Below are 21,794 nucleotides of genomic sequence, written 5' to 3'. Positions count from 1 at the left end.
GGTATTTATGATTTAAAAGCCATGTTTTACAGTGTATACTATGTATCATTGCTATGTAAGAGTTCCACTTGCTGAGATTTATTCTCATTTCAGTTATTTTCATGTGATGCAGATAAGAGCGACGGACCGGGACGTTGACTGTGGATGGGGGTCATATGCATACGAAGATTGGAAGGATGATTATTTTGTACCATTTTGTAACATGATCACACTAATGATATTTTGTATTTTGTTATGTCATTGGAATGATCATGTTGTTATTTTGTAAACACTTTTATAAAATGTATTTTGAAATTCCTTCCATGTTTGAAAGAAAATTTTAAATTCCGCTGTATTTTAATTGTATCGGGTCAGGGTGTCACAGTTAACTCCTACATCATGCTTTCTGCTCGAACTTCTTAATGATTCAATCTATCGATACTCACTAGTACTGCTAAACCAGTGAGGATAACTCGAGAGCAGCCCTTCGTAAGATGGGAGTAGGCAATCGTGCGATGGAGGAGGTCATTGATAAAGTGCGGAACAGACACTATCAGGTCATCGTTCTCATAATCTTTTTTCTGTTATGCTGCCATATTTCTAATGGTTACTTTTATCCTCAGATGTTGGTTCTGCAGTTGGCATGCACCTTGACTTTTGAAGCTATTCATGGTAAATTTTGTGACGCGGGGATAAATTATCGATCGAAACCAATATTACAGTAGAAAGATTTTGGATTCCAAGGTAATTCTTTGATGGTTAAAACCAACTTATACATTCCTAAATCCCTACAATCCATTAGTGAGTAGTATATAGGATTGCTCGAATTTATTATTGCATAAAAATTTTGTAGATGATAATATGACAGGTGAATTTCAACGGTAATTGCTTGTGCTATCTATCATCTCACATCTGTGAGTATAATTGAGAAATTGTGTTTTAGAAGATGTTTCTTTCTTTGATTTTTTCGAGTTCATATCTGGAAGTTTTTATGTCATTGTTGTCATCAGGTCAACGTATTTGGTGCTAATTTGGGGTGAAGAATCTAAATCTTTGATAACTTATAAATTGGAAATAGGGCTTCTTGTGTCTCTTCTGTTTCCTAAGCCAATTTATTGCTCATGTTTGCTGATTCCAGTATTTTTTAACACCCGTTTGCTTGAAGTTCTCTAGAACAAGTTTAGGGGTCGATCGTTAGGTGACAACTCCTTCAGCGTTGGGAGGATCGATGGTGCATGCTGTTGCTAGCCTATATGCATAAAATATGTACTGCTCATCATTCTTCCCGCTTTCTCTTTGCGAAATAGTTCTTTCTTGAACATGATCCTTGATGGAATTTGTATCAGGTTCTTTTGATTATAAGTTATATACTTTAGAACAAACGATAAAATACCAAGCAGGTCACCGATAACTTTCTTTCAGTTTTTTGTTGTGGGTATTTTGTGCTAACTCACTGTAAATGTCCCAATCTAGTACGGGCATTTAAAACAATTGATGTAAATGTCATCAATTGTTTAAAATATAAATCCATATGAAGATTGAGAATTATTAAAGATATATAGCATTGGCATGTGAAAATTTCCACTTAAAATCCATCATCTTTTTGTTACAGTTTGAGAATTCAACAGAAGAATCTAGAGATAAAAACTTAGATTAAATTAGCATCAAGTATAAGAAAGTGAACAAGTAATAACAAATTCATATTTTAAGGGAGAAAGTAATTTTAATTAGTAAATTTTTAAATTTATCACGTGAATGATACTTCTGAGTTTGTGTTGGTTATAATAGTCTTACAGAAAATATATATTATTTATAATTGTCTGTCTTCCATTATTATGGCCCGACTCTTTGCACACGTCCGTGCTTCTATATGGAGGATGTGTTAGGTTCTGATAGTGACTAAGCGGCGAGGTTCGCTGCTTGGATATTTCCTAACAGGGTGTTAATGAGGCGATCTGCCGTTGAGAAAAAACCAGACTCGAGATCAGCCTTGCCCCACCAGACCAGATATGTTTCCATCCTAGAACTTCAAAAACTTCTACGTACGTACGTAACAAGAAAAAAATTATTCAATATAATAAAAAAAATGAAATAAATATTAATTTAATATAAATACTGGGATGGGTTTATTATAACTGGTGCCCAATCCGACCTGTTGACCTGGTTTTAATTCGACCTGGAACTCTTTGACATGGCTTAGATCCATACAAAATAGAACATATTTAATTTAAACTTGACTCATAGTCATTCATACTCCCTGACCAATCTTGCTTGTTTGGAGCAAGTCATTCATGATTCATGTAACTCACGGTCCTCGGACAAGATTTATAAAACTCGTCGGGCTTCTTGTTAATACAAGTCTTAACATTAGAGCTCAGACCCATTGATATCGATCTTCTTCGATGGTTGATTATATAATGTCTTATATTCGATAACTGTCTTTACTGTAGCAAGACGAGTTTTTTCAACGTCTTTATGTCCTCACTGACACGCATATTGGGAATCTTCTCAGGAAGTCACCCATCCTAGAATTACATCAAGTCAAGTACACTTAACTTTGGAGTTCTTATGTGATGAGCTCCCGAAAAAAGATGTGTATTATTGATTAAGTAATACCTATAAAATCTTTTAGATATTCATCAGCGGTACAGTCTCATACTTGGACAATTTTTGGAATCTCTCTTATTCCAGTGTGACATCAGTTCATTCATATTCCCTTCACCTCGAAGTGCCTTGAAGCTTGCGATGAGCCGTTCATTGTTTGTGTAATCTCATGACACCGACGATCACCCCACCTTTGCTACCACGAGTCACAGGTTACCGTTTCTAACTGCGTAACAAAAAAATGAATGGATTCTCGGCTGGATTCCTCATGATCCTTTGTTCCCTGAGGTCCCCTTTCCTCCACTAATTTTGTAGTGTTTTCTCGAGTTTTTGGATCCGAAATTCGGGTTGGTTGTGCAAGCATGCTTGTGTCGCTAAAATTATTACGTTTTACTAGTATCATATAATTAACTTTCTTATGTATGTTTCCTCTTAAAACTATATTTAAGATCATGACGGGAGTAAACATATATATTTGCGAACATAGAATGAAAATTAGTAATCAATTCAATCAAGAAAAATTACGTCGGTGATCATTTGTTTTTGTGAAAACAACTATACACACTGCGCACTTCTTTTAAAACGAAAAGAAGAAAAGAAAGAAAAGAAAAGAACCACATCAGGGGAATATCTTTAGTACGGGCAACGATGGGTTTTCGCTTGGCAGAGACACATTTAATTTAAAACTTATTCAATATATATATATATATAGACACACACACACTATTAATTATTGATTGCAGATGATGAAGGGCGTAGTCGCTTTCATAATTTGAAAATGAGAGGTAATAGAATATATCAGGTTGATGACATTACATATTTGAATATGGGATTCTATTGCTCCCACAAGTTAAATTATAAAATCATTTATCTACTTTTTTATGTGTATAATTTCTCGGACGTTGTAAAATTATACACATCAGTATAAATTATATTATATTATGGATAACAAATCATGGGTTCTTGTCAGAAGTGAAATACTTTTGTTACAAGTAAATTAATGGCAAAGACAACCAATAGATAGGAAGAGATAACGACCCAAGGCATGCATGACTAAATTAAGGCTTGAGGAATTTATACAGGGTAGTCCCTATGCTCGGCAATTCCAACACAATGGCAAGTGTCAAGCAGTCGAGAGATCAACAATTTGTAAGCAGCCGAGAGCCCGTAACCACATGCAATGTTATGAAGATATAAAATTGTGTAGTCAACGAGCTCTCTCTCGCGTGTACATACACACATATACAAAGAGGGAGGTGCACTAAACTCATGTGCGAGAACGACATCCGCACATGCGCGAATGTAGTTAACCTTGTATCTTCTTAATGGAGGTTTCTTGTTACATATCTTAGAGTACTTCATTTGCTTCTTTAGATTCCGGCGCTCTTTATGTGTCAAATCAGTAAGTAGTAATTTGTCTTGTCCGATACGCTTGTTTTCGTTCCATGTTCGTTTATGTTTTCGCACACTTATTCGTCCATTTCATTCAAGCACGATCAAGAAAAAGATTAACAGTCGGAAAAATATAATTTGAAGACTGCCTCCTATAATTGTGATGCCAGAGGACAATTCAAAAGTAATTTTACCGTTTTACCTAGCTCTTACTAATTAATAATTTAAAAAATCTGTTTAGTTATAGAAATAGAAATACATGATCAAGTATATTGTTAAAATATCAGGGCATGTGAGTGGGGAATAAAGAAGCAAGTCAAATGTAGCCAAATGTAAGAAGCAATACCGTCAATGTGTCCCTCGAATGCCCCCACCTAGCGAAAGGCGATGTTTCATGTCACGTGGGGCTGAGGATACGTGGAGCAACATCGTACCATTTGATTTTAATGTTGGTGTCCTCTTTGCATGTGCAATGGTGCATCACATTACGTGACCCCGACTCCTTACCTTATTTCGCCAATTATGTCTCCCTTTCATTAAATCTTTCCCCCCAATCACACTTACACGTGTGTGGCTCTTGTTTAAAGGGCTTCCTGTTTTTCGGGTATAAAACTGGATATAAACTAATGATATTTCACGTATGAGTAATTAAGCAACATGTACTTTGCACGACTCATAAAGCCTTTTTTTAAATACTAACCGCACCGACCCCCCTTTCTTTTACTACGTCAAGTTATTGGAATTTAATAACGTTATATAATTAAGCATGCCTTTGTATCGAGGATAAGATATCGATTGTCTTTGTATGTTTATTTTGAGTAGGTTTCTTCTGAAACGGTCTTACGAATATTTATCAATGAGACAGATCAACCTTATCGATATCCACAGTAAAAAAAAATAATGCTCTCATTATAAAAAATAATATTTTTTCATGGAGAACCCAAACAAGAGATATGTCTAATAAAATATGATCCGTGAGATCGTCTCACCCAAGTTTTTCACTTTTGTTAAGATTGGAACTTGGACCTAACTCAATCCCCGATGTGGGACAATTAACACACCCCTCTCACGCCCAGGAATGAACATCTGAAGCGTGGAGTTTACAGATGACCCAATTATGGGCAGAACGGGTGTCCTAATTATAGGCAGTCAAACACATAACGGTGAAACCCGGGCTCTGATACCATGTTAAGATTGGAACTTGGACCTAACTCAATTCTAAAAGTTAGCTCAAGGGGGGAGGATTGTCCAAGCTAATATATGTCACTCAAAGGTTATTTATCCAACCGATGTGGGACAATTAACAACTTTTTATTTTTTACGGATGGTTATATCGATCATCGTTCAATGATATCCATTTACAACAACTAATTACAATCAATTGCTAATTAGCATATAAACTCAAATAAGTGGGTCAAAAGATCCGTCACGTCTTTATTTCATCCGATATTTTATTCGACTTCCGTAATAATTTGAGACATATACTAGTATCCCAATGTTATATGTATTATTATCATTATGCAAATGGTGGCTAATTTAGTAACTTCGAAAATGTTATTAGAGAAAACTATGTTGATTTAATGTTTAAAAGATCTTACTTTAAATCAGTTGTTGAAAATACATTAATAATTCTATCATATAAAATATATATGTCAATAGAAGAAGAATAGTCTCTTGTGATACGGTCTCATGAATTTTTATCTGTGAAACGGATCAACCCTGACAATATTCACAATAAAAAGTAATACTCTTAGTATAAAGTAATATTTTTTTCATAGATGATTAAAATAAGAAATTTATCTCACAAAATATGAATTGTGATATCGTCTCACACAAGTTTTTGCTATAGAAGAATGCAGAAAAAAAATAGAATGGGGGAGAATTTAAAATATTTTTATTTTGAACAACTAACTTAGGATCTAGGACATAAATTTCAATAATTGAAGGCAGTTGGATCAGATTTTATTTTCAGCTATTAACATTTAATTAAAAATGACCCCACATTTGGTAGAGATATAATTACTCATACCCACATGTAAGATTTAGATTTTAGGGTACCGACTTTTTTAAATTCCCTACCAAATAATCTCTACGTGTACCCAAATATTATGTGAAAGTATTATTTTTTTAACATAATCTTATTTTTAAATGAAAAAAGACTACAAAACATAAGGATTAAAACCTCAATCGGAATAAGTTCTATCCAATTAAAGAGTAGGTCTCATGTGAGACCGTCTCACGGATATCAATCTGTGAGACGGGTCAACCCTACTCATATTCACCACAAAAAGTAGTACTCTTAGCATAAAAAGCAATACTATTTCATGGATTACCCAAATAAAGATCCATCTCACAAAATTTGACCCGTGAGACCGTCTCACACAAGTTTTTGCCCCAATTAAATTGCCTGATCGAGCATTTAAGAAACTCTATTAGAATCACCAAAAATCGAATAAAATAACAAGCGATCGAGAGATTTAAATCGCTATACTATAATCACCAAATATATCATACATATTTTAAATATTCCATATGCTTCAAAATATAGGTCTAATATACCATATGAGCTGACTAACCCAATACGTTCTTCCATGATATAATATCTAAAAGAAAAATGAGATTTTTTATCTTTTATATTATTTTATAAATTTAAGCCTTAATATGAGATATATGTTTTTTTTTAAATTGTTTTTTCAGATGTGTCGTTATCTCTATAATGTCACATCGGTATTCTAATCAAAATAACTAAATTGCCAAAAATGATAAGATACAGAAATAATATTGAAATTCGGTAATATATACAAGCAAAAATGCGAAAACCTAACATATGTCGCCAAAAATACAATTTTCTCATTCAAAAATATAAAACTAGTATCAATCAATATATATTTTAAAAAAGTTGTTTTAAAATTTAAATGTACATCTAATAACACTCCGCGTATAGACTCGAATTGAAATCCTTCCCATCCTTAATTAGGGTTAAAAAAAATTAATAAAACTGAAAAGAAAATGATAGCGGTCCTCAATTATTGAACTATCTATAGCATATTTTATTGAGTGGGAGTTGCATTTTAACGTGTATGGTCTATAATGAATGTTCAATAACACGTACCATGTTATACATACCACATAATATTTATTTATTAGAAATATATTTTTACAAATGTATATTTTATTCATCTACGTACATAGATTAAGAAATATATTCAAATCCTAATTAGACAATAAACAGAGTTATTCTTATCCAAAGTCAACTTCTAAATTACATCATATGATAATTATTTATTTATTTATATTTCCTAATTATTTATTTTTCAATTTGTGTCAATTTCATCAGCCATTAACTGACATGGAACATGTCGATAATGTCCAATATTTCATCAATATTTTTTTGTATAACCTCATCATTTTTCGACATCATATCATTACTATAAAGAAAATGGCTAAATTTGAAGGGAAAAGTACAAATTAATGAACTAAGATAATAAATTAGTCAACATGACAAAAAGGAAAAACATATAAATTAGAAGACCAAAAATATAATTTCACAAATTTATGTAATATCTCTAACTTTTTTACCTAGTTGTTTTCCCACAAACTTCTATTTCAAATTTAAATTTCAATCTTTCTAATTTTTTTCCATTGAGATGATAACGTAAAATAAGGCATAAATAATTATCGATCTGATCAGACAACTATTCTGATTAATTACTCGTTTCCAGTTTTATTAGGACGTATGTTCTGGTTTCATTTATTTGACTACCAATCAAAGTTTTTCTCATGACTGACTGAATTTTTAAACTTTTAAATTTCTTTAAAAAAAAAGATAAAAACAAAATCAAAAGCAATAGCATTTGAACAGAGAAGTTTATTTTTCAAAAGCATCAAAAAATATATTTTAAAATAAAATAATAGTCTCTTCGATTATGTTTGAGCTTTCTTTAATAAATGAAACGAAAGCTATCCTTCATTGTTGAATTTAAAAAACAAAGAGTAAGTATCTTGTGAGACGATCTCACAAATTTTTATCTGTGAGACGGATCAACTCTACCGATATTCAAAATAAAAAGTAACACTCTTAGCATAAAAAGTAATAATTTTTCATGGATGACCTAAATAAAATATTCGTCTCACAAAAACGACACATGAAACCGTCTCACACAAATTGTTGCCAAAAATAAAACTATTTTTCTTTTTTGAAATAATTTTTTTTTAAAATCGAACTTCTTAAAGTTTTTTAAATTATAATTTTATATTTAAAACTGATCTTGAATGATGCCAAATTAAGCAGACAGTACTGAACCTTGTGTTCCATTCTTGTGTAAGGTTGGATATGAAAACATTATGAGGCATGTAACAATGAAAATAACACACACACACACACACATTGCTATATATAATAGGTGTCGCCAAAGTCGTTATGCTATAAAAAAAATTTGGAGTTAATTTTGTATTTAATAATAATTGATTTTCAATATACTTAATTTATCTATTTTTAAATAATAATATTTCTTATTTTTTATATATTAATTTAAATATATTGATTTTGAAATAGTATTAAATCAAAATATATTAATATATTTGATTAAAGAAATAATTTATATTAAAATATAAAAAGTATAATAGAAATCAAAATTATATATATTTAACTGTTTTTCAATTTATTTACAAAAAAATTAATCAAGGTAGAAAAAAAATAAATTTATTTAAATTATTTTAATAAATCTCGTATGAGATGGTCTCATTAATATATATTCATGAGATTAGTCGACTCAGTCCATATTTTTAATAAAAAATAATAATTTTGATATAAAACAATGTTTTTCATGGGTCAGATAAAAGATCTGTCTCACAAATTAACTAATGATAGTGACTTATAAGAGTTTTTGTCAATTAATTTTAATATTTTATTATATTTAATAAAATAAAATTGTATAAAAGACATTGTATGTTTATATCAGTATTTTAAAAAATCATTTCATGATATATTAGGTATTTTAGAGTAAATAAAGAACTATGAAATATGTTTTATGAAGTGAATATATTTTAAAAAATTAGAGTATAAATAACAATCCCTTAAATTTTTTCATTGATCGTATTATTTTATTTAATTTCAGTGATGGTTTTCAGTTTTATGTTACTTTTATATATTTAGTTCTTTATACTCTCTAAAATATTAAATAAACTATAAAATTTTAATATAATATTAAGTTTTTCAAATTTTTTAGTGAAGAATGCCATCGTGAATTTTTGATACATTGATTGTCTATTTAACGATATTATTATTACTATTGTTGTTGTTGTTTAATTATTAATTTAGTCTAAATATTTTTTAAATGTTCAAAAAATAAATACAATTTTTAATCATAATTTTCATCTAATAAATGATTTATTAGTTTTTGAAAAAAAATTGATAGATAAATAATATATAATTTATTAATATTTTTTTATTCTTTTTATTAGTAACAATCACGCAATATCAATATATCAAATGTAATGATAACTAATTCAATTCTATGATATGATTATTATACTTATTTAAATATGATTTGAAAAGGTATGAAAAAAATTATATAATAATTAAATAGATTTATTATATCAATAATTTTAAGTAATTATTTAAACACTCGTATATACTAATTTTAATATTCCGTACATCATACCAGTATGATACTACTATATACATATATATTTCGTTTGCGGCCGTAGAACAAAAATAATACGGAATTGAATACTAATTTGGTCAAGAAAAGAATGCTAGTAAATAATAAGGAAAAAACAAACAATAATTTGGAAATATCTAAAAACCGCTCCAAGGATACAGGAAAAATCTGTCTCCCATCATAAATGGATTTTGGATATATACATATAATACAAGCCATAATTTTGATCTTCCAATAATATAATTAATATTATTTAAAAACAATTAACATCTGGCCTATAATTTTTGAATGCAATTAGAAATTATATTATAATTATAATTCATAATAAATAATTTTTTATTAATTATTTATTTTTAAAAATATTATAAAAATAACTTTAATACATATTATATATACTTAAATTGAGTTATATGATTCTTTACCAAATTAATTAATTATTTGTTAAATAATTATAATCATTAAAAAACTAGTAAAATAATTAAAATTTTTAAATAAAAAAACAATATCATTTGAACCACGACGTAAAATTTGGTGCAATTGTAGGGGAGCTATTTTAATGCAAAAAACAACGTCAATTAGAGAGTATTATAAGATGGTCTCACGAATTTTATTTTGGAAAAGAGTTGATCATTTTTTTAATTATCGTGAAAATTAACACTTTTAGCATAAAAATGAAATTTTTCCATGAATTGGGTAGAGTCGGAGATCTGTCTCACAAAATTGTTCCATGAAACAGTCTCACAATTTTGGTTATGTATAATGTTTTTTGTGTTTTTCCTTTTGTGACGAATATAGCAATTTTTTTTTTCTTGTAACAATTGTTCCGTGAAACAATCTCACTAGATTGTTTCTGTATAACTGTTAAAAGAAAACAAAATTGTTATATTCGCCATGAAAGAGAAAACACAAAAACTCTTGAGACAGTGTTATGAGTTAATTTTGTGATATAAATATCTGATGCGAACAAACTTATGAAAAATATCATTTTTTTTTGTAAAAAATATCAATTTTCATTATAATTATGAATCGATCCATCTCTTCTCAAGGATTAAAATTTATAAAATCTTATTACAAGAAACATACTAAAAAAAAGATGGCAGAAACAATGTGCTCTAGGTGAAAGGAAGCTTTCGTAGGTTCCATGATTTTTATAGCAACTCCAGGATCCCAGGAGGGAAGAAATTGATATCCCCACTGAAAAATAATAAGCTATTAATTGTGACTTCAACAAAATGAAACCCCATGCACAGTGGCACAAGTTGAATGTCGATTAACTTGTTTACTTTATCAATTCGATACTGAATATCAAGTTTTCAAAGTTAAGTTATCGCATCGAACTCGAAGTCGAACTCGAGTTATGATTTTCATGATATATAAGATTTATTTATTTTTTATATTATCATTATTATTTATTTCTATTTTTTATGATATAAGTGTTTTAAAAGTTGATTTCATACTTAATGTGAAAAAAAAAACACACACACGCACATGATCAAGCTTTGATCAGATGTTTAGCTTGAAAATTTAATATCATTGATATCAATATTTTACTTCCTTGGATAAATATAATTTGGGTAAAAGTCAGATTTAGTACTCTCTATTAATATTTTTTAAGAAAATTAAATTCTTTCATTTAAATCAAATCAGTTTATCAAGTAAAACTACAATATTAGTCTCATATTATTTTTAAAACAATTTTGAGATATTTGTTATCAAATTTTATTGTTTTATCTGTTATATTTATTGTTTCTGTAATTTTAATAATTTTTTCAACGTAGAATCAACGTAACACACATGTGATGCCTATGTAGCATCAATATGAAGATGATGCGTGCGATGTCACATCAATATTTTCAACGAGAGTAAAAAATATAAAGATGTTAAAGTAAAACTAAAATCAAACAATATAAAAAGTCAAAATCGAATATATTAAACCAAATTTACAGTTATCCTTTTTATCAAAATAGAGCATAATTATCCTTTCGAATCCAAGCTATAACTCAATTTGAAGTTTTTTTCTCCGAACTCAAATGGAATTCAAATCACTCTGCCTGAAACCAGCCTCTGGCCTAAGTGGTCTCACCCACTTTCATCACGTAGATGGCTCATATTCGAGCCATACCCCATCCCATTGTTTAAGAAATCTAAAAAGAATAAATCAAACTTGACTTGATCACTTGTGCCCTTAACTTAAAATGGAATTTTATTTTGACAAGCTCAAAAGATTTCAAATAAAATTGAATTAATTTGCATCCAATCACATTATTAGTTACTATCCAATGACATAATTAATTTCCCACTCACTTATTCTGTCGCTTTGCCATCCTAGAGCCGTCGGTTAAAATAATATTAATAATTTACAATAAAACAATTTGAAGTTTTTACTCTCGCAATGAATAAGCTTTTTACACCTAACCATGGTATGTAAACTCCCCCACCTAACCATGGTTAGACCCCACTTCTCAAGCAGTTTATATATTCATACAAACATCCATTTCAATCACACAACACAGTTCCAGTCCAACTCTTCGGCAAGTGAATGATCAAATGATGCTCGGAGAACGAAGTCATGTTGCTCCGCCGTGGCCCTTCTCCGCCGAAGATCACATTTCCATCTCGCTCACCCCAACTATCGCCGCTAACTCCTTCTCTTCTATGGACGATTACTACGACGGTTTGAAGGCGCTTCAGGTCTACCTCCCTTCCAACAACAATGATGCGGTTTTCCCCGAGCCGGAGAGCGGCAGCGGGGGGGACTTTCCGGTGGACGCGCACTCATGCGATCAGTTTCGGATGTTCGAGTTCAAGGTGAAGAAGTGCGCGCGTGGAAAGGCGCACGATTGGACCGACTGCCCTTTCGCTCATCCGGGGGAGAAGGCCCGTCGTAGGGACCCGAAGAAGTTCCACTACACGGCGACCCCCTGCCCGGATTTTCGCAAGGGGAGTTGCTTCAAAGCCGACTCGTGCGAGTTCGCCCACGGTGTGTTTGAGTGCTGGCTCCACCCCGCCCGCTATCGCACGCAGCCATGCAAGGACGGGATGAACTGCAGGCGCAGGGTATGTTTCTTCGCCCACTCGCAGGACCAACTCCGCGTCCTGAGCCCACGCGCCGAGTCGGTTTCTTCGCCGATCGAGTCGCCGCCTATGAGCCCAATGATGTCTAACTCTGTGAACGATCTGGTGCTGTCCCTTCGCCAGCTGCAGCTGAATAAACTGAAGTCTATGTCTTCTTCTTGGGTTGGTGCGGGCTCTCCTCCCAGGATGCTGATGGCCCGGAACGGGTACTTGAGCCTACCCACCACCCCGACGAGGCCCACTATGGGCTGTGTGGACCCCTGGGACATCTCCGTGTGCGAGGAAGAGGAGCCCATGATGGAGAGGGTTGAATCAGGGAGAAGCCTGCGGGCCAAACTTTTCGCGAAGCTGAGCAAGGAGAATCCTCTGGAACGGGTCGACCCGGATCCGCAGACGGACGCAAGCCCGGAACTTGGCTGGGTGTCAGACCTGGTAAAGTAGACCATTTCTCTTGCTAAATTTTGTGAATAGCTGCTGAGAAGGAGGTGTCGTGGGGATGGGGCAGAATGGTCTTTTCGCAAGTAACCATTTGAGAAATATAATATAATATACTAAATGAGTGTTGATTTCCATGTGATAAATTATACTAATTGATGAAATCTGAAAAAGAGTAACTGAAATTCTTGGAACGAGCGAAGAAGAAGATCGTCGGTTTTATTTATTAAGCTTGTTTTTATTAATGTTACAATTATTGTAAATATCAATAATATCATTGTAATGCGTAATTTTCCTTGTTTTATCGAAGTGATTTTAATTTTCGAGTTTGAAGTTTTTCAAATTTCAGTGTCTGTATTTTTTGGTTTTATATGTAAATTGTGGTGATTTAATTTGTACTTCCAAATCGATAAGCTAATTAAAATACATGTAATAATGGTTTGTGGCATCATATTCATATACGGTTAATGTTAAAAAATGCTTAAATATCGCCCAATTTTTTCCTTACAAAACTTCGGTATAAAAAAAAAAGATAAATTATTATTTCTTGGTGTTTTGACGGTAAAATACAAAATATAAAATACATTACTTGTTTTACCAAGACACAAAATAAATAATCTATTATGTTTGATACGTGTCGGATAGACTATTAGGTATCACAGCTTGAAAAATCAATTGAAAAGATCTTTTGTAGCATCACAAAATTGTTTATGTGGCATGTATGATAATTGATAGGAATATATAGTACAACATTTTATTTTTATTAATTTATTATATGCAATATCAAAGTGCATGATGTAGGCACTTTTACATATTGTTTTTTAATATAATTTTTCAAAATATATATGTAATACACAGAGAGAAAGAGAGAGAGCCTACCTGAAGGATACGGATATGGAATTGAAGTCGGACATAGTCTAAAATGTGATTTTTGATTAAAATAATATAAATGTAACAGAGGGAGAAAATATATGTTGTATATAATTTGAGTCGAATGAATAAAATAGATTAAATAGTTGATGAATTGGTCAAGCCCCCCTGCATGGAGACAGACAAGTGGCATACGCGTGTCCCGCATCTTTGCGTGTAGCTACTGGAACTCCAGAGATGGTGAAAAGTGTACGTGCATTATCCTTTCACCACGTCTTTCGGAACACAGATTTGATCTTATATTATTGCTATTTCTTTTTTATTTCTGTGGAAATTTATTTATATTATTTGCAAATACGTGTGTAAAATATAAATTCATATTTCTCTATGTTACAATCTCAGCTAAATTGAAAAAAAAACATGTCTAAATTTTATTTTAAAAATAATAAAATGAAATTTTATTAATTAAATTAGGAGATAAAGTTTAAAATAAAATAAACAGTCTAATTCCTTCAATATATCCTACATAAATTTACTTTAATTTTGTTGTTAAATTAGAATTTAAGAGATTTATAATTACTACCCAAAAGAAATTACGTTTATAAAAATAATTTAAGGATCATACCTACAAGTGACCCCAACCTTAGTTATTTTGTATGCGTGATGACTACTTTTGTACCTTCAAACCTAATGTTTCAATTTTTTTTTTATAAAAAACCTAATCTTTTAATTTTTCCTACTAATTTAAATCCTGCCTCCTCATAAATATGGGCCTACATCCAGGCTGACCCGGCCCATTTATGCGGGTGTAAAACATTGTGCGGAAGATATTTAAAATTGCGAGAAATTCTTGTTTATTTATTCCATTTAAAATTGACCGCGTCATCTATACTTTTCAATATTCATTGCGCGAATCCAGCTTTGATTTCACAATGGTACCTGTTCTTTTTACAAATGCTCATGTTTATTTGATTTAAATTTTTTGGTTTTATTGGCGCTATTTTCTTCCGAGTAGGTTTAGAAGCTGAATTGAGCGGATTTGCGCGTAGATGTTGGGAGTGATCGGCATTTATTTACCTATTGTAGGTTGTTGTTTAGATAGTTCTATCACATTGCGGTGTGTTGGATCAGTGGGTTGGGAAGTGAAATAGGCGAGGACGTGGTTTTGGAGAGCTAAGGATTTCAGAGTAGTGAAATTAATGGCTTGATTGTGAAAGTATTTTCTTAGATTTCATTTTGGTTATATGTGCTTTTTCACGATGTTTATGCTCCAATTTTATTTTTTTCAACATCTTATGGTTCACTTAAACCTCGCACTTCTTGCTAGTTTGTACTTTGTTTATCTAGTCATTGATGTATTTCTAAATATTGAAAAGCAATCACGTTTCTGTAGATTATGAAATTCACGTTTCTTGATTATTGAGTCTGTTCAATGAAGCATAGTTACGAGACATTTGAAGATTTTTAATTTATCTCTTGTACTCGTGTTAAATATGTTGTTAGTTTCCCATTTCTGAATTCTGACTGATGCCATCAATGTTTTTGAGCTCATGGTTCCCGGTAGTTGTGGCAGTAACCACCATTCTAATTCTCTAGCTTGTTCCATATACTATTACATCAGACAGCTGTACGCACTTCTTAAAACATTACAAATATATATTGCCCAAAAACGATACTGTCAGTACTCAGTGTTATAAATGGTGGTGGCGAGTGAGACCGCCTATCGCCTTGCCCAAACCTATTGGGTTGTTTTGAAGCCCGACATTCATTATAGAAGACTCACTTCTTCTAGTCTTCTCTTTAAAGTTGATATCATATCTAGTTATTACCTTCTCTTTACACGCCTAGGCCCCTTCTTCTTGTCTTTCCTTTAAAGTTGATATCATATCTCGTTTTTCTTTAAAACTCGAAACCCTAGTCCAAATGGCTTCTTCTTGTTTTTTCTTTACACATCTCGACCGCTTGCTCGCCGGGCTCCGCCGTCTCGACCGCCTCGCCCACTGGATAGCTTAGGGCCGCCTGATGCAAAGGTGAGGCGGTCGAGGGTAGCCGCCTACCACCTGCCTGCTGCCTCCACCGCCATTTAGAACGCCGCGGTGTTTAGGTGGTTGTCTCGACCGTCATTTAGAATACTATTTCAAAAGATATGCGGTAATCATCATATCTATCGCCCTTTGTTCTATTTTTTCCATGATCATTATCCTCTACAATTTAGCATCTATCGATAAATATCAAGAATTGAATCATAGTCTAAAAACACAATATCCAATGAACAAATTATTTTCGTGAATATTTTCTGTTCCATATTGGAAAATTCCTGTTCCATTTGTTATATACTGTTTCATGTCCAAATAAGGGTCCCTCCTCTGTTCTTAGAAATTCACACTCCGTTTTGTGACTAAAGCTATACAAGCATGAAGCTGTGGAACAGAAATGGCCGTTCCAGTTCTGTTTTGTCTATCTCGTTCATTCTACAACCATTCAGTCGAAATCATGTTTCGCTGAATAAGTCATTACATTGATAATTCTAACTTCCTATTGATTATTGTCAGTCAAAAAAAAGAGGACTTTCATTGGAAGAAAAGCGTGAGAAAATGCTGCAAATTTTCTATGATTCACAGGACTTCTTCCTTGTAAGTATCCGTGACTTGTTTATAATCCAGTTTGAGATGTGTTATCACTGAGGCTGACGGGCTTTATGAATGTTTCTAATGCAATTTTTATTTCACATATCATCTTGTGCATATTTTGTAGTTTTTTTCTGTCTTTCAGCAAAAATTACTGGATCTTCCTTCTGGTTATAAATGTTTTTCATTTCTTGTTCTATCTGTTTTTATTTGAGATACCCATACGAGCTTGCCAAGTGTTGTCTAAATTATGTATGTGAGAGGAATTGAATGTTGGAAAATGGCTTATGGCCAGAACTATGCTCTATGAGAAAGGTCATTGTTTTGATTCTTTGTTTATCCCATTGTTTTCTGTATGTTCAGATTTTCTAGCTCGGTTTTCTTTTACTGTTAGCGTCAGTTGCTGTTGATCACTTTTCAAGTATAGCCTAGTGTTGTAGATAATTATGGAAATACGATCCATTGAATTTATCCTTGAATATACTTTACCATTGTGTTGGAGATGATTTTATTGAACTTAAAGAATGTACGTAAAGCTCTGTAGGGGGCATCATCATTGGCTTTGTCTGCTGTCCTTGTCCCCTTTAACGATGATTGATTATACCGAATTTTGTTTAAGCTCAAGGAACTTGAGAAGTTGGGCCCAAAGAAAGGTGTCATCATGCAGTCAGTAAAGGATGTAATTCAAAGCTTGGTGGACGATGACCTTGTTTTCAAGGACAAGATAGGAACTTCGGTTAGTTAACTCTTCCATATAGTCAATGGGAACAGTATATCTTCTTTGAACTCGTTTTTTATGCTTTATATCATTCCCCTTTGACATACCTTTGCAAATGTTGCCATAATAACTGTCCTTGAATCATATCATAATAAAATTCAGGTATATTTTTGGAGCCTTCCTAGCTGTGCTGGCAACCAGGTGATCTGACATTTCAATTCATATCTGGAAACTAGAAGTATATTTTCCATCATCCGATTTTGCCAATACATTGGTTTGTGTCTACAGCTAAGAAACATACACAAAAAGCTCGACTCTGAACTTCAATGTTGTAAAAAAAGATACATAGAACAAGTTGATCACTGCAATTCTCTGAAAAAGGGACGAGAGGAATCTGTGAGTGCATTGTTTCCACATCTATGCTTTCTCATAGCTGCATAACTTATTTTCCATGTCATATTCAATGCCTTATCAGCTTCATTAATATATTAGGATGAACGAGATGAGGCACTTGACGAGCTCAAAGCAATCGAACAGAAATATAATGCGCTTAAGGTTGAGTCTCATATTTTCTTTCATTGAGATAGATATTCCATTTCCAATACTTTGACCCTGAAGTTGATTTGTTGTCTTTCTTCTCAGGATGAGATCGCACAATATGCTGACAATGATCCGGCTACCTTTGAAGCAATGAGTTGGGCATCATCATTCTCTTCTGTTTAAGAAATTTAAAATTTTACTGACTAAAATTCAAATGAGAATTCTCTTTTGACTTCTATGGTTCTCAATAACTCTACTGTCTGCTGTGTTCTTAACTTTGATGCCTGTCTGCAGAAAATACTATTGAAGTAGCCCATGCAGCAACCAACAGATGGACAGGTTATTCATATAATCCAATACCCTTTCAATTATTATGAGATTCCCAAAACTGGTACCCCTCAATTATTTCCTTGGTCTCCCTGTCTATCACGTTCATGTTTTCCTTTACAGATAACATCTTCACTCTGCGACAGTGGTGTTCAAAAAACTTCCCTCAAGCAAAAGAGCAACTTGATAACCTTTACAACGAGGTACGTAATTTACATAGTAGCACTTGAATCGATGAATAAATCTTATTATGTCCAACAAACAAAGTACAAAAACTAGAAAACAAAAATGGAACTTCATATCTTATGACTTAGATCTCCGCTGCTTCTACTTTCTAGCCAGCACACACCTAAACATTTTTCCATTATGTTGAATAGGTAGGAATAACTGATGACTTCGATTATGTGGAGTTACCTGCTGCTATTCCAATCTGCTCTATCGGAGATCAGATGCCTGAAGTTGATATTTAATCTGCTTATATCTGGTAAAAATTTAATACCCGGTTGTAACATCGCTATCGGATGATGAAATTTCTAGAGGTTTTCCTTCATTTGGTATAGCTATCGCCTATCATGACTCAGCAATTTTAGATTAGCGAGTTAACCAACTGGACCTTCTTGTATGTTTGTGAATCTTTAAGTGTGATACCATGATATATAGATTTCCTACCTATTCCGTTCAATAGGTAGATCTAACTCTATAGATTGATTTTCGATGGATGATGCAAATTTCAAGTAAAGCCCACACGAGCATGTTTCATATTTTAACGTCCAATTCATCCATGAGTGTATTTCACGTGATTTATACAGAATTTACAAGATCGTTACACATGGTTCCTGTGCGCATCAATATTTTTTTATTTTTTTTATTTTATATAATGGGGTGGAGGATTTCTAAATTTTGCCTTACAATTTATTATTTAAAGTGGAAAAATTCAACAGTTGAGGGGATTTTTTCATTTTAAAAAATGACGCATCAAGATATCAAGATTATTTTCTATAATCCCCACTTTTGGTCTTTTTTAATTTGTGATGTGACTGAAATATCAAAATTAGCGTTTGTAATCTCATTGTGTTTAATTTATATGTATAGATGTGTATGGGTATAGATTTACTTGAAATCCATATTAATAAAATTAGTTTTGTAAACTCATCTTATTTAAAACACGTGCATATAAATATATAATAAAAATCCTAGCGTTATTGAATGAGAAATTAGTAAATTATAGTTTGAATTAAATTAATCGAAAGTTGGGCATATTAAAAGAAATGGCCTTATCATCATTTCGATAGTCTTTAATTCGCATATTTTTTTATTGGTTGGGACAAAATTTAGCACATGTATTCATTGTTTTTATTTGAATAATTTTCTTCTTATTTTAGAGTGAAACAAGTCCTGGTGCTCTGAGTGTTGGATGTTGGCTTCATTTTTTAAGTTGGGTCGTGGGTGAATTAATTGTGAGGATCTAGAAAGAGGGGAAAAACATCACACATAATTCAATTTCAATCTGGAATACTTTATTTTGCGACTCTTTCTCAATGATATAACCGTCAACAATTATATATAATTGGGAAAATAGCAATATTGGGTTTGTATGGATATCTTGTTGTAATTTTGGTACTATGTGTGTGTTGTTAAATTCCAGTATTCGATTATTAATTTTGGTTTTTATTTTTCTAGTATGGTGCTAATATGGTGCTGTCGTGACACTGATGTGTGCAATTAACGTTGACACATTAAAATTATCAACAATTGAAATACGCATGATTGAAATTAAAATTTTACAATATAAAAAGTCAAAACTGGATATTTATTTACACAAAACCAAAAATGTAAAATTTCAAATATAATATACAATCACAAGCTAGGAAAAAGTGTGGTTTGATCCGACCAGGCAAATGCCCTCCAAGGACTATAAAACGATATTATCTATCTTTGCGTTTATTAATCAAATCTATTAATTTGTACAAGAATAAATGAAAAAAAAATTATATGTTATCATAATAATCATTTTGAGTCATTTATCCACTTGGGCCGTCCAAACATTTCTTTGCAACTTTCCGATGCAATGCTAAATTCATGTCCTAGAAGAAAGAGCAAAGCCATGCCGGCATGCCTAAAAATAAACCATCCCTTTCAACTACAAAAAAAAAAAACCATGTACGAAGAGAAATCTCGGAATTGTAACGAGAGAAACACTTGTAACAAGATCCATCCATTCTTCTACTTTTATCCTGCAAGAGAAATCTCGATTCTTGATCTTAGAGAAGATGGTATCTAGAAGCTAAAAGGGAGTCGTGATCATTTGCAAGTACAGGACTGGACGCGGGGAAAAATGGAGTCAAAGTTCTACGACAACGACTCGATGGCGGCTCTTCTACGAATGTTCTAACGAGTCGACAACATCTGTTTAACAGTCAAACGGTCAGTCAAAAACGTCAGCCGTCCCTAAAATTCAAAATAAATGAAAAATCAAATCAAATCAAATCTAATAATAGAAAAAGGAAGAATATTAAAACAAGTGTGCTGGAAAATTGGAATCAGCCATTCATTGTACAGATCTATGATAGCTGGACCTACAACGTGAGGCCATTCCCAACCCTACACGTGGCCACCATCATCCTAAAAAATTGTCTAATGATAATATACACTCACGAGTTTATAACTTAATCTATATAGATTTTAATATTCAACGTTGTGCACTTGTAACAAGATCTGTCGCCTTTGTAATCTGGTACGCAAAACTTTTGACAGGGAGGAAGATTCCCTGTTCAGAATTGTGCTTCCCTGCTATAAATAAAGCTCCCATTTTCCGATCTTCAACAATCAAAAATATTTTATGTGTTTTCAAGATTCCTGAGTTTTTAGAGCAAAATATTAAGGTGAAAGGATAATAATGGAGATTTTGAGATTGTACTCTGCGATGGCGATTTTCACTCTTTTCCTGGCTTTTACAGTTCCGGCCATTAATGCTCAATTTCCTCGGCCAGCACCAGCACCCGCACCCAATTCAAATGATGGTATGCTTAATGTTCCCATTTGTATTAATTTTTTTTTTTCAAATATAATATATTTGGGATTTTTCGAAAACTTTATGAAATAATAGTTTTTTTTGCTGTAATTCATTGGAGGATTTTGATTGATTTGGTTGTTTGTGGTTTCTGTAGGGGTGTCAATTGATCAAGGAGTGGCTTATATGTTGTTGCTGGTTGCTTTGGCTATCACCTACATGATTCATTAATGGAGCACAAACTGTATAAAAACAAGCTCTGTTTTTTTAGTGATTGATAATTATTCTTTGAAAGCATTTTATGTATGTAAACACAATTCTTTTTATGAAGTCCGATTGATTTTCTTGTGTCGTCGTTGGTGTTGTTTTCTGCGATCAGCGATAGATTTCTTTGTTTATATCTCCCCAACGTGTCTAATGAAGAGACAAGAAAAAAGTAAGATGCGTGTACTTTAAAACTTATAGTTCCACATATTAATTAGACAAATGTGATGCATGAATAACGATGCTTGCTTTGAAATTTTCACATTTTCAGAGTTGGAAATTATTTTTGA

General features: G+C 32.4%; 2 protein-coding genes and 1 long non-coding RNA gene across 6 annotated transcripts; all 3 read left to right on the top strand.

Annotated features, from left to right (window-relative positions):
- The first annotated feature begins 12,121 nt into the window (after positions 1-12,121).
- Positions 12,122-13,477, top strand: LOC140825894 (zinc finger CCCH domain-containing protein 20-like). Its single transcript, XM_073187921.1, has one exon. The coding sequence runs from the start codon at positions 12,186-12,188 to the stop codon at positions 13,152-13,154; it is 969 nt and encodes a 322-aa protein (XP_073044022.1). The 5' UTR covers positions 12,122-12,185; the 3' UTR covers positions 13,155-13,477.
- A 1,347-nt stretch (positions 13,478-14,824) lies between these two features.
- On the top strand, positions 14,825-18,989 carry LOC140825893 (meiotic nuclear division protein 1 homolog). Of its 4 annotated transcripts, none has more exons than XM_073187917.1 (10): positions 14,825-14,953; positions 16,571-16,651; positions 17,265-17,381; positions 17,526-17,564; positions 17,652-17,759; positions 17,856-17,918; positions 18,006-18,057; positions 18,198-18,242; positions 18,354-18,433; positions 18,608-18,989. In XM_073187917.1, the coding sequence occupies exons 1-10, from the start codon at positions 14,951-14,953 to the stop codon at positions 18,698-18,700; spliced, it is 681 nt and encodes a 226-aa protein (XP_073044018.1). In that variant the 5' UTR covers positions 14,825-14,950; the 3' UTR covers positions 18,701-18,989. The 4 variants fall into 4 exon arrangements, with proteins under 4 accessions (XP_073044018.1, XP_073044019.1, XP_073044020.1 ...); XM_073187918.1 differs by lacking the exon at positions 14,825-14,953 and adding an exon at positions 14,975-15,234; XM_073187919.1 differs by lacking the exon at positions 14,825-14,953 and adding an exon at positions 15,811-16,169.
- Positions 18,990-20,918: 1,929 nt separating this feature from the next.
- Positions 20,919-21,592, top strand: LOC140828141 (uncharacterized). The gene is made up of 2 exons (XR_012117130.1): positions 20,919-21,250; positions 21,398-21,592. It is a non-coding gene; the product is annotated as an uncharacterized lncRNA (long non-coding RNA).
- Positions 21,593-21,794: the final 202 nt, after the last annotated feature.

This window comes from Primulina eburnea, chromosome 3 (genome assembly GCF_022965805.1).
Source record: "Primulina eburnea isolate SZY01 chromosome 3, ASM2296580v1, whole genome shotgun sequence".
In the NCBI taxonomy this organism is placed as follows: domain Eukaryota; kingdom Viridiplantae; phylum Streptophyta; class Magnoliopsida; order Lamiales; family Gesneriaceae; genus Primulina; species Primulina eburnea.
This window is presented reverse-complemented; position numbering and strand designations above follow the sequence as displayed.

Bases quoted from the DNA above. Each gene is read 5' to 3' on its own strand.
- LOC140825894 (XM_073187921.1), top strand. From the start codon at position 12,186: ATGATGCTCGGAGAACGAAGTCATGTTGCTCCGCCGTGGCCCTTCTCC.
- LOC140825893 (XM_073187917.1), top strand. The intron at 17,382-17,525 runs GTTAGTTAACTC...AATAAAATTCAG, and splicing joins AGGACAAGATAGGAACTTCG to GTATATTTTTGGAGCCTTCC. The intron at 18,243-18,353 runs GTTATTCATATA...TTTCCTTTACAG, and splicing joins AGCAACCAACAGATGGACAG to ATAACATCTTCACTCTGCGA.